The sequence below is a fragment of the Aulonocara stuartgranti genome (assembly GCF_965226115.1).
Source record: "Aulonocara stuartgranti genome assembly, chromosome: 14".
Taxonomy (NCBI): Eukaryota; Metazoa; Chordata; class Actinopteri; order Cichliformes; family Cichlidae; genus Aulonocara; species Aulonocara stuartgranti.
In genome coordinates, this window is record NC_138950.1 from 24,538,500 (window position 1) to 24,552,623 (window position 14,124).

Consider the following 14,124-nt stretch of genomic DNA (forward strand, 5'->3'; position numbering starts at 1 on the left):
ATAAATCCAATCCATTATTATTATTATTATTATTATTATTATTATTACAACATGTCAATTTTTGAAACGGACGACTATACCAGCAGAGGGTCACGCTAGGTACCACTCCTAAGAACAGAAAAGAGAGGCTACATGGGTTGCATGGGCTCACCAAAATTGGACTATAGAACATGGCTATTCAATTACAATCCATTTAGAGAACATGTCCTCACGTAAAAGCCTGAAATATCATTAGGTGACATATCATAAAGCCTAATAGTTGTATCAGTGGCTGCATGTAGTTAAAGAAAGAACGTTCTGTTCAATAGTTTTCCAACAATGCATATTATATATTTTTTACTATAAGATGCAGGGTTCACCAGAAAATTATATGGTACAAGGTTTTAACATAATGAGCGCTGTGAAATTTTTAGCTTCATATATCAAATACTTTTCGATATATTCTTTTGAAAAAAAGAACCATCATCCCACTTTGGCACCATGTTTTTTTTTAATCTGAAATTGAAATCTGAAGCAATGTTTTAACATGAATATCTAAAACTATCCATCCATCCATTCGCTTCCGCTTATCCTTTTCAGGGTCGCGGGGGGCGCTGTTGCCTATCCCAGCTGTCATAGGGCGAGAGGCAGGGTACACCCTGGACAGGTCGCCAGTCTGTCGCAGGGCTTACACACAGGGACAGACAACCATTTGCTCTCACATTCACACCTATGGGCAATTTGGATTAATCAGTTAACCTATCCCCACAAACTAGATGTCTTTGGACGGTGGGAGGAAGCCGGAGTAAAACCACGCAAACACGGGGAGAAAATGCAAACTCCACACAGAAAGACCCCGCCCTGATGGTGGAATTGAACTCAGGACCTTCTTGCTGTGTGGCAACAGTGCTAAACACCGTGCTGCCCATCTCTCTCTAAAAAAATTAAAGATAAAAACCTAAACTTTTCACTGGTCTTTGAAAATGAGTCATAATCTGTCATCTGCGACAGATACAGCGTATTGGTTAGCTAGAATATTTTTCTTAAAAGTCCACCGCTGCTCCAGAATAGCCTCTGGATCTTGAGCTGGACTGTGGCCTGTCTGTTGGTGACCTGGGCAATAGGAGATTTGAAAAATGTCGCTAAAGCTAATGATTCTCAATTCTTTCTGCTGCAACATTCAAATTGTACAGTTAAAAGTAAAGTTTGGCATGACCACATGAAAGTATCCATGTTTTTGAACCATTCCTTCTGTTATGGGCCCCGTACTACAAACTGATTATTGTTTAGATGCCACCTGACCATACCTATCGCTTTATAACCACATCTTCTGATGGCTTCTTCCAGCAGGATGCCATGTAACAAGTCAGCAGATTTCAAACTGGTTTCTTGTACATGACAATGACTTCACTGTACTCAGACGACCTCCACAATCACCAGATCGCAATTTGCAAGGGAAATTTGCATCATGGATGTGAGTCCATCAAATCTGTGCCATCTGTGTGATGCTGTCATGGCAATATGTACCAAAATCTCTAATGAGAGCTTCCGGGTCCTGGTTGAATCGATGCCTTGAAGAATTAAGGCAGTTCTGAAGGGAAAAGGGAGTCAAACCTAATACCAGCAAGGCGAACAGGAAAAAGAGCAGGTCCATTGAGTGTATATTTTATTTTAGTTACAAATGTGAGTCACAGCATATCTAGGTTAGAATAAAATATGTCTGGTTGTTCACCTGAATCTCTCTTAATTTCCTTTAAGTGTAGGTTTGACTCACAATCAGTTCCACAGAACAGCTGTGCTTGTTTCCATAGTCTAACGAGGTTATTTTTAGATGGCACAGTATCTAAATAAGTGATGAAAGCTGGTGTTTTGATCAGTACAGCAAGTCTTCCAAGAGAAGGAGTCAGCCCTTTTCATGAAGTAAAATATGGGACATGGGATTGCTTGCTAGCTCAGATTAAGAAGGATGCACTTTGGGAAGCTGCATGGTAAAGCTTGTACATGTCTCAGGGTGGTCTTTTAACAAGACCTTTAGCTTAGCACTTGTACATGTACCTTTTTTTTTTATTCCTGAAAAAAAAAATGCATTCATTTTTAACGTGTTTCTAAAATAAATCTGGTGAACCGATAAAGAGAGACGGAGCGAGAGAGACCACTGAACATGTCGTTTGCAGTACAATGTGTTCCTTCTTTAAAGTCAGCGTGCTGTACTGGAGCACTTCTGAGATTTGTACGGTAGTTTAGTGCAGCAAAAGGAAGGTAAGATGAGGTTAATTTTCTATTACATAAACTGTTTTCTAATCCTATTAGCTCCACTCAAGATGTACTGTAACACTTGCCTGTCACCCAACTAGATCCAGTGTTATAAAGTTCTGCAACACTACTGAGTTTCCCAAAGGCATATAGCTGCTCAAAGATACAGTTTGGTATGAGCAATAGGTTGTTTAGTAGGGAAAAGACATCATGCCTGCAGAAAGACATTGGCAGAGCCAGTGGATAAATATTTTATGTGAAAAAATTTTTTCCCCATTTTTGTTCAGTGTCTTTGACATTTTGTTGTTGTTGCTATGATTCCACCAGTCAAATTTAACTCAGTTTCTTCTTCTTCTTTTTTTTTCAGCGTGTTTTCTTTTTAAATTAATTTTTCTAATGTGTCGAAAGACCATAAATACCTTAAAATGCACCATAATATGTACTTAACATGATGACTAGTAATTTGGTTGGAGGAGCACAACAGTATTCCAAAACTTTTCTGGTAGGTAGTTTAATTTTGAAACTTGAGTTTGTAGATGCACGTATGGAGAAACTTTTAGAGCCTGATTCCCACGCTTGTTATTGAAAAAAATAGAAAAGAAAATCTGTTATTGCCATATGCTCCTACCACCCACACTGAAATATCCACTTTAAAAGTGTAATCCACCATCCATACCATGGTTATTACACGTAGTATTACTTACCAAAACACCATGGATCTCCCAGTCCTGTATGCTGCATATTTTATGCTCTTGTAAAGAATTAATTTGACTAATCAGAACACTTTATGTTGCATGTATTTTCATGAGTGTTTGTTAATTGGCATTAGCATGCCTCTGTAATCTGCCCACAGTCTTTGACATTGTGCTAACAGGGACAGAGTGCTAAGAATAGAGATGCAGAGAACAATAGAGTTGAACTTTGATGGTCAGTAATGACGCGTGAAAGGCAAGCAATCACATGGTTGTCCTGTCTTCTGTAGTCATTACAGTGATGGAAAACTGCGATCGCCTTCTCAGCTGTAACAGCAAAGCCGCTCTGTGGTAGGCCCATCTGTTGACTCCGCTAATGTCCACATGGCAAAGTGCACAAGGCACTGAGACACAAGATGGTTAGACCATTCGGGTCCTTCCTGCTGTGCACTCTGGATTTTAATATTATATTAGACAGGTGTGTCAACATGCTCTCCAGCTAGAGAGCAGTGTTTCTCACATGCATAACTATAATGAAAACTATTAATCTGTTCATTTAACTACAGAACAACCAAAGCTAAGCGCTCAGTCATGCTAAAAATGACATCACCTGCTCACGTGTGAGTCGAGCAGTGTCAGAGTACAACCCGAGTTTGCTAGAATGTGTGAAATTGTAATGAGACACGTTGTCTTGCCATGATTAATTCATGATGTTTCCCCACTTCCATGCTCAGCCTCTAGGTCATTGTGTGTATGTGTGTGAATGTATAGTAAAGAGTAGCAGCACCTTTAACTTTAAATAGTGAGCAAATTTTTTACACAGGGTTCCTGCAAAAGCTCATCTTCATGACTGTGCACATGTGCAACAAGAGTAAACAATAGGGTAGCTTTCATACTGTAAGAATTTCCTAAAAGCCTTTATTTCACTCGACTACAAAACAGTGCTGTCATTCTGCACTGATCTTTGAACAATAAAGTGGCTTTAAGCTGAATATTTGATATAATCTTACATGACAAATTGCAAGGAAGCCTGCAGTGGGTTACTGGTAGCATGTTGAATTTGCAGCTTTTATCTGAATATTCTTCGTCTTCTTCTTTGAGCTACTGCCTTTAGGGGTTGCCACAGTGCCTCATGCATCTCATCCTGTCCCCAGCATCCTCCTCTCTCACCCCAACTCTCTGCGTGTCTTCCTTCCCTACATGAATCGTCTCTGTGGTCTTCCTCTTTTCCTCCTGCCTGGCAACATATTATCCAATATATCCACTATCCTTTCTACTGTGCTCCAAACCATCTCAGCCTCACTTTCCTCACATTGTTTCCAGACCTCTCAGTCTGAGCTGTCCCTCTGATGTTCTCATTTCTAACCCTGTCCATCTTGATCACTACCAATGAAAATGTTAACTCTGTCACCTCCAGCTGTGCCTCCTGTGTTTTTGCCACCATCTCTAAACTGTCATCATAGCAGGTCTTACTACTAGGGCAGGGCAATATGGCCAAAAATATTTATCACAATATATATTTAAAAATTTGTGATAACGATATAATTGACGTAGGACAAAATACTTTACAATTCCACAACTTTATTAGTGCAAAAAACTCATTCAATGTATTTTCACTTAAAGAAGCAGCTGTTTGTTTTTTTTATGTGCATTAAAGTTATATAAAAATTTAACAGTGCAAATCCAAATTCTTTGCTGACAGTTTAACCAAAAGGCATTTCCAGTGGAAATTGGCCGACATATCCTGAGCATAACCATATAATATCCACAAAACTTAAAAAGAGATTATACACACACAATACCGTAATATTATGTTGAAGTACAGTACGTACCACTCCGTGAGGCTCCTGACTACGGTAGCCGTAATGCTCCCACAATCCATCAAGCGGTGCGGCTTCGTAGCTTAGCAAAGTCGTACTAAAACATTTTTTGACAGATTTTTGAGCGGCGTGTACCACATAAAATCAGTTCGGTAAAGTAAACTAAGTAGATCTCATGCTCCTAGGGCTGTTCGATATAACGATATATATCGGATGACAATATAAAAACGTCAATCGTTTCATTTTACGCTATCGTTTGTTTCGTGGTGTCGCAAAATAAACTGTTTACGGCAATATTTTTTCATCATTTTGATGGTCACTGTAGTGGCTATATTAATTTCTTAAAGTTCTCTCTTTCTCTTATATTATAGTGTGCACACTACAGACGGACAAGCGCCTGTTTTTATGCGTTGTGGTTAGCAACAACGACGGTAAAACCATCGCATTTCCGCTTGTTTATCTTTCACATAAACCTTTCACAATTAAAGCTCAAGATCCTGTTGAGACTTTTCAAAATAAACAATCACGTGAAAGATGCAGGGTATTTACGGATGAGAAGCAAAAAAGGTGCTAAAAAATAAACCTTAGACTCAAACGTTAGAATAGGCTTTTCCCCGCAGCACGCCGTGTAATAAATACTCACAAAGAAACGGCGGCCGTTACAACTTATGTCTAAAAATGTATAGATTCATGCATCGGTTAAAACACTCGACTCCAGGTCCACGACTCCCACCTGGAAACACTTCCCGCAAGTCGAGCTGCCCAAGATTCACAGAATTTACAGAAAATGTTACATTTTTGTGATTTATATCGTTATCGGGACGATAGATGAGATTTTGGTCATATCGCACAGCCCTAAATCCTCCCATGCTTCTTTCAGCTCCATATCGTTGGTTCTGTAGTGTACCATGTCTTTAGCAATGTTTTGATGGTTACCAATGATGGTGAATCTTCAGTGGTGGTGCTTGTTGGCATCAGTGGTTCCTTTATTTTCTTTTGATTTAGTCATGCAGATGAGCCAGTTGATGCAGAGGGTTGGAAGTGTAGGCAGCTAAAAAAAAGGTGTGAGTGGTTTACATCCTGTTTTGGTTTTTTTTTTGTTTTTTTTTAAATACCGCTGAATGTAGTTGTGAACAAGCTTATATTTGCATCCTGTTAAAAAAACCAACCCATTATTAGACCTGGCCTATTTTCTGCATTGCCAATGAGGTTCTAACCACACAGTTGAAGTGTTATGTGTAGTCATACTATCATAGCGCAGTTGATTTCTTAAAAACACGCATGGATAAAAGCCAACTTTGTCCTACTTACGATACCCTGGAGATCTGCTGTTAAAGGTTCAATTTTAGGATACAAGGTATGAATTAATTTTATCCGTTTGGCTGCCGCTTTAACACGCTGCAAGAAACCTTGGAGGATTTTTTTTCTCTTGACTTTACAGTATGTTTTGTAATGCTGGAGTGCAGCCGGCAAATCCCACTTCTATTATGACTCCTGGATCATCTTTAAGATCAGGCCTTTTCTGACTTAAGAGTGGGATTTTCATGTTCTCACTTTCTCTGGGCAAACTTATTGCATGGTTATATTCCTCTCTTATACTTCTAAATCTGTAAGAGCTTCTACAGAAAACAGGGCTTCTAGTCAATGAGATCGTTGACTCTGGATGATCCTGTCTTCGATATTTAATCTTGACACCTTATGAAGTTTATACATTTTTAAAGTGCTTTATTATTGACTGGCTTTAACTGTTTAATTATTGCATGATTAGTTTTCGTAGGAATATTAGAAACAGCAGTAGTAATGTTATTCAGTCTCTTTCTGCAAACATGATGTGCACTGTCTTTACCATAGCAGGCATATAAACTACCAGTCTCTGTTTGTTTCTCACCTCATAGATCCCAACTGAGAAAGCCATATGTGCACAACAACCATGCTAGTATTTTTAATGGTGTGGGCTATGAGAAAGCACAGATGGTTATTTTCACTATTCACTATTCACTCTGCTATCTTGTCAGTAGCAGTCTCGCTCACAACTCATCAAATACAGCACATGGTAAGGATGCCATGGCATCACATTTTAAAGCACTTGTTTCTGCTTAAGCCTAATTAAACCTTGAGCCTTGAGATTGTAACTGAGCATTTTTTGTTTATGCCATTGTCACACCTTCTGTCGCATTGTCACGTCACAGAATGGGAAACCTTTCCAATCTCCAGCAGGCTTATCACTGTGATACCCAAGAAAAGTTTGCCTTCTAATGTTAGAAAGTCTACGAATAAAATTCGGCAAAAGTTGGGACCATGCGCAAAAAGTAAAGAAAGCGCAGTGAGTTGCAAATTTCATAAACCATTATTTTATTCGAAATAGAACAAAAGGAAAGGACAGCATTCCTCCACCAAAAGTCCAGAAACTGGTCTCCTCAGTTACAAACTGTTAAAAGAGGAGGGGATGCTTATCGACTGGTAAAAATAGCCTTGTCCCAACTTTTTCGAGATGTGTTGCTGCCATCAAATTTAGTCTGAGCTAATATTTTCTTAAACTAGTATGGTTTTTCAGTTCATGTATTTCATATATTTGTTTGTTTTTGTTTTTTTATCTTCCACTCTGAATAAAATTAGTAAAATAAGTAAAATTCTATAAAGTAAGCTAGTAAGCAGTGTTGGGTGTAATGCGTTACTAAGTAACACGTTACTGTAATTAAATTACTTTTCCACTGAAAAAGTAGAGTAACTAATTACTGTTCATTTTTAGGTATTTTAATTACAGTTATTTACAATGTACTTGTGTTACATTGTAAAATAATTAAACTCGCTGAATATCATTATATAATTTCAATAATTTTTCTTCTAAACGTAGAAGTAAACTCTGCCGCTTTAACATCGTTGTAGTGCAGGTGCACGTCATTTCGCGCCAGTTTGCTGCATAGTTGTATTCTAAAGCGGAAGATGTCGGACTCGGCTGAAGCGAGTGGCTGTTTTATGAAATGGACATATTCCCATCTCTTCACTTTTCTGAAACAAGCAGACAAGAACATTACAGTAATATGTAAGCTATATCCTGGGGAGAAAAAACTATCGGCTGCTGTTAATAGCACGAGTAATTTACTGAAGCGCCTGACACGAGAGCATAGACAAACACTTCTGAGTGATCCTTGTTCATCATCCATGGATAACACCGCGGCAACTCCTGCTAAGCAGACAAAACCTGATTTTACTTCAGCAGCACAGAAAGCGTCTGAAGGTGAGCTTAAAAAATGATTGCAGGCTACATTGTGGAAGAGATGCTACCGCTGCTTACTGTAGAGTCTCCGTCTTTAAAAAATGTATTTATTATTTAAAGAGTTTAATTTCTATTGTTTGCCCACTCAAGGTTTATAGGGATTTTAAGAAGTATTTAGTTAAATTACTTATTTAGTAATTAAGTTACTTTTCTGACACAGTAATTTTAAATACAATATTGACTAACTAATTAGTAATTAATTACTTTTTTAAAGTAACTTACCCAACACTGCTAGTAAGCTAGCATTGTCCTTCCCATTTAAACAAATATACTTAAATGTGACAGCAAAAGATTCTGAGCATTTCTTAATATTTTGGTGATTTGGGCATGAGCATGTGTTGATACTTGTATCTCATTTTCTCACACAGTACTGGCAACTTGCTCTGTGTTGATTTCTAACATGCCCCCATTTCACTTTTTGTCGTGTTTTTTTTTTTTTTTTTTTGCTTCACAGTTAGACATACAATAGTGACACGTGTGGTTTTGCTCTCATTCAAAAAAAACAAGACATCAAGGACCTGTCAGTAACGTTGCAGTTTCAAAATCACCTGCTGAAAGAATTGCCATCTTCAGAATTGTAAAGAAAGCTTCTCTGTTGAGTACATACCACATAAAACAGTTTGCAACCACTCAAATATCCTCTGTTTACAATGATAGTGATCCACAGAGGCCATCCATTACATGCGACTTTTTTTTTCCTTTCCTTTTTTTTGTGGACATTGGCAGAAGGTTTATAGTCTTGTATACATTTAACAAAGGCCTTGTGGTTTGACAGACTTAAGCTGGTGCATGGTGGTGGGTAGGTAGCGTATGTTGAGTAGAACAGTGTGCTGCCTGTCTCCTGTGATTGGTGTCCATGGTGTCTTCCTTTGTCTGTGTGGGTTCTTGTCCATTAAGCCCTGCCTCTTTTGATTATCTGCCTGTGTGGTTGTGTGTGCGTGTGTGACTGCTTAACTTGGCCATTATCATCCTCAGCCTTGCCTTTACCTTGCAGTCCTATCACTTCCCTTTAACCTGTAGGCATTAACTGTGTGGAGAGCACGGCACACTGGGGCACAAGACGGACTTCAGCCTGAAGCAACAGTGTCCTCCTTCAGCATCGCCAAAATGAGCACAAAGTGACGGCAAACAGCCTCCCAACCTCATACATCGGAATCGGCAATCAAGAGCTGACAGTGGTTGCCTTCCCTTTAGCATTAGCGGTAGCTAAAATAACAGCTCTCGGACAGTGGCATAGTAAATGTGTAGTTGGGTGTGTGTGTGTGTAACTTGGCCTCCCAGTCCCTAGGGAGAACCAGCAAAGGAGTTGTGTTACACTCCCTGACAGACCTTATACATGTTTCATCTGCTAGCCTCAGAACAGAAGCCCCCTTTGTTATCTAATCTAGCCCTCTTCTCTCCAGCCTGAGTTCACCGCCACAAGACTGCTCTTCTAAATCAGTCAGCTGGCCACTGAGCTACACAAACACCAACAGCTGAGGAGCAGCAAAAGGACTTGGTTAAGCCTTAGATATCTACTACCAGGATCTATATGCCAGTCTTATAATCCGTAGGCTAGCATGCAGAAAGGGCTTTAACATAAACAAGACCTGAAGGGGCTATGGGAGGTCTACCAAAGATTTTCAAGGATCTCAACTGTGCCTCACTTGTTCAGCCCTGAGCTTTTCTGCAATTCTTCAAGGCACAGAATTGCAAGACCTGTAATAATCTTAAGTAGTGTATCTTAAAAGAAGTGCTTTAGGGGAGTATTTAGAGAGCTAGGCAAAAATCATGACTGACACTCTTAGACCTCCTTCACTCCAGGTGAGTGTGCCAAAAGATGCTCCAGCATACTCCGATGGAGGAAACAATGCTGTGTCAGATGGCTCTGTGCGATCCAGCTCGTCAACACCAACCCTCCGTCGCAAACGCTTCAAAATGCGCCGCATGAAGAATGTGCCCAGTGAAAGGGAGATCGAAAGAGGGCGGCCGACCAACTGCCACCTTACAGCCAGATCCCGTTCCAGCTCCAAGGAGTACCTTCAGTTGCCTTCCATCGAAATCACACCATCAAGCGACGAAGATGCTCCTTCCTGGTCGAGGTGCTCCACACCAAGTGCATCTCCTCGCCGTAAGCGTTTCCTGTTGAGGAAGTGGCTGAAGGTCAGAGAAAAGAAGGAGCAAGGCAGTGAGAGCAGGTTTGTATGGGCCCTTTCTATTCACCTAAACCCCTCTTCTTCCCTAATACCTCCATGATGCTTCATAATTCCTGCTATCTGCACTAATGATGTATCTCCTACTTGAGAGTTCAGTTGTTGGCATGGTATTTTTCAATGACTGAACCTTTAGGTCTCTGTTTAGCTGAGTCTTATGTACTGATTGTGCTTGTCTTTCGTCCATATTTTGTTAGTTAATAAGTTAATAAATAAGTCAGATAGTTTATTTGTTAAGTGTTTTTCACAGGCAAACAGTCACAATAGGGCTGTATGCAGAAAGACTAAACTAAAAAAGAACATCAAGGGCCATAATAGCCATTAAAAAATACAAAATAAATTGCACAGATTGTTGCACCACATTAATGGAGTCACCAGAGTGTTGACCCCTGTCCACAGGTTACCCACATTAACAAGTTACATCTTCTTGCATGCAAGAGGCATACACAGTAAATGTTTTCAGTCATTTACTCATAGCTTAAAAGGTTGATCTGATTACACTATTGAAGACAGATCAAAAGGTTTAGATAATCAAAAGGTTTCCTCCTTTGAAAGTATGTGCGTGCAAAGTCTGGTATCTCAGATAAAATAATCAAGCGTGCAGCATGAGGAAAAGTCATAGTATTCTAAGTTGCAAATACAAATAATGTTGCAAATGCACTCAATTGTTCAGTCAGGCCTCTGAATGTTATTTGTAGCAGATAATCTAATTTTGCAAAGATAAACAAATGACTTAGCAAAAGAGACTAGTTAACTCGTTACTGATATCTAGAAAATACACTTTGGTGTCACAGAGGAAATAATGACAAAATTCTGATACTCTTTAAAAACAAATGATAATACTACTATTATACTACTACTACTAGTACTATAGTAATATTATAAACAACGTAACTAAGTATGTGTTTCTCTTAGGTATTGACGAAAAAATAAAGCCAATTAATTTTAATCTTGTCTGAGATGGTGCTATGCTTCAGGTAACATTGTGCCATATTTTTGTTGCTGCCACTCTCTGTCACTGTTCCTATGTAGTGTGTGGCTGGTAGACTTTTCCTTTTTAATATCCATTTTTTAGACACAAACAATTGTTTTATCCAATTAATTTAACGTTATCTGTTAATGTTACAGACAAGCAGGGCTGATAATATTTGCTTCCACATTAATGTTACTGCTTTATTGTTCTCCATAGGCACTAGCTTAATAATAACAGATGGCTAATGTGGCTATAAGATAATTGCTAATAGTTAAACAGGAAACCTTAACATTTATGATTTATGGTAAGCGTTAAATGCCTTAGTGTTCCTGAAGTGGAAACAGTAATGACTTCATGGAATTCCTTATAAAGTGTTGTTCAGTGTTATAGATCAACTTCAGCTGCTGAACACCACCCAACATTGTTCTTTACTTTAAAATCCATCACAAACTAACCTGTTTATCCTGCACGAAACAGCAGTATTTTAATAATAACGGAGTCTGTTTTCCAGGACATTTCACAATATGAAAAAACATAGCTTCACATCATATACAGATCCAATACCTGATTTTAAAAAATTAGGACATTGTGCCAGATTTGCTCTGTGGGTGAGCAGGTGACCATATGCCACATGGCTGGAGTGCAGCAGGCTGGGTTTGAGTCTGACCCACGGCCCTTTGGATCATAACTTCCCCTTCTCCCTCTCTTCACTTTCCTATCTGCCTTCATTCTTCCACTATCAAATAAAAGCAAAAAATGCACCTTTAATGCAGCTTTAAATTTCCAATTTATCAAATCCCACTGAGCAGTTCTTACTTTTTAGATATATACCTCTGTAGTTTCCCCTTCCATCTGTGAGTGCCATCATTGCTCTTCCTGAGAAACACAGCTTGCAGACACACTGTGTGACAAACTGCACACAAGCAATTTGCTTTTGCTGATATTTGTTGAGCAGTGGATACACAAATAAGATCTCTTGTAGTCATTCAGGTGTTATTGTTAAATAAAAATATCCCCAAAATGTGTTAAACCTAAAGTAACACCGCTGTTTTGAAAATTTAAAGAGTAGAAAATACAGATACTTGTATTAAAATGTAGAGAGCGAAAGTTAAGAGTTAAAGTAAGAAAAATAAATACTCAAGTAAAGTACAGATACCTGAAAATTCTAGCAAAGTACAGTAACAGTATTTGTACTTTGTTACGTCTCATCTCCTTCTCAAGTTCCACAGAACTATATGCAATAGAATAATTTGGTAATGTGGTGACATTTAATAACCAAAAGGTCAAAGATTAACCTCTCACAATGGGTTCACCCGAAACCGCGGCTGATTGTGACCTACACCCGTTTTCACACCTTGGCTCGTGTAATTAGGTAGAGTATCATTATCAATAGGGGGTTAGTGATAGGGCTCCACCTGTCGCTCTGAAGCTTTCGGATGAGAGGTGAAACATCTTCAAGGAAACTTAAAGAAGTCTAGATGCTTTTCTTTCCAAGCTCCTTAGAGTACGATGACCTGGATGACTGAGAAGCTTCACAGACATATTTACTTTGGCATGTTAATGTTTTACTTTTTTTCACTGGTATTCACAGCTATAACTAAAAAAGAAGGCGAGATTGTGACTGTGTTTTAATGAGACACAGAACTGGTGGCATTTACCTTTAGTTATCAGTTAGACATCTTTATTGTCTTCACTGCTCATATAAGTCTGACCTGAATCTAAACTGTAACCTGTCTGGTTGGCCTAGGAATACAAATGCATTTTGGTTAGTCTAGTTGAAAAATAATATTTTCTCCTCCCAAACCATGACAAGCTAGAAGGAAAAGCTCTGATAATTTCTCTTCTCGTTGTTTTTTTTCTGTCTTTCTTGTTTTTTTCGGGGGCCACTTATCACTGCTAACAGCAGACAGGAATAGATTCATTCTTCCCTCCATAAATGTGCTATCTTTCTCTGAATTGAAGGCACTCTCCAGAGGTGCATAACTGCCGCAGCATCCTTGAGTGTGAAATACGGTCATTATCGAGCAGTTCTTGAGAAAATCTCTACTTCTTCCTGAAGGTGTAATGTGAACTTTCGTAAGAAGTGTTCCTCAGCTTAATAATGTACTGTGGCATAAAGCTGACATGGCTTCTCAGTGTGCTGCCTGGTACAACTGAATCTATTATGTAAAAGAAAAAAAAAATACCATGGTTTAAAACTGTGTGAGAGTGACATAAATAATTCAGATGTTAATGTTTGTCGTTACTTAATTATTGCTGAAGCAGAGCAAGAAGTGCGTAAACGTCCGAGACAGTTTGTTCTGTTTCACAGTGTTCTCTCGCAGAGTTGATATTTAATATAACATTCGCTGTATCGAAACCTTTGTTATGACTGAAAGCTGTTTTCCCACATTCTTCTACTGAGTGGTCTCGCATGACGTCACATGCGCATTGCTCTACAGCTGTCCGCCATGTTGGATGTGAATCAACCACATGGTTGTTAGATACAAATGTGTATATCACGGATGGTTGACAGCAGTTCCCAGTAGTTTCTGGCCGTTGCTGGGTGAAAAGGGTTGCAAAGAAGTGGATGCACCAAAAACCTCCCAGTGAGTTTAGTTGCTTTGGTTGCTAGCAGATTCCCGTGGTTGCCTGTAGTTTTTCATGTTTGTCTGCAAATACTCACTCACTACTACTAGTTGGTAAATGAACTGGTTCTTATATCAGTAGCTTTTCGACTCTACCTACCTTATTCATCACATGATAGAGGCATCTGAGAGAAATTACAAATGCCACAAAATATCTTTTACATAATTTTTCTTTCTCATCAGTAAACCCTCATGCCTTACAAGTGGGGGATCTTTCTTCCCGGAGAAAACATTCCCATGAGCATACAAATTTTTTCACTCATGACTCATGAGTGCTTTGTATTAATTTGCAGTGACCCTTTCCTGTAAAG

General features: G+C 38.9%; 1 protein-coding gene across 3 annotated transcripts in view; it reads left to right on the plus strand.

Annotated features, from left to right (window-relative positions):
- Positions 1–14,124, plus strand: part of gramd1bb (GRAM domain containing 1Bb) — an 88,382-nt gene that overhangs the window by 9,808 nt on the left and 64,450 nt on the right. For 2 of the 3 annotated variants that reach the window (XM_082503687.1, XM_082503688.1), the window contains exon 2: positions 9,042–10,198. In XM_082503687.1, coding sequence (XP_082359813.1) covers positions 9,792–10,198 — 407 coding nt within the window. In that variant the 5' untranslated portion in view covers positions 9,042–9,791. The remainder of the gene's footprint in view (positions 1–9,041; positions 10,199–14,124) is intronic. The other variant, XM_082503694.1, reaches the window with a different exon arrangement.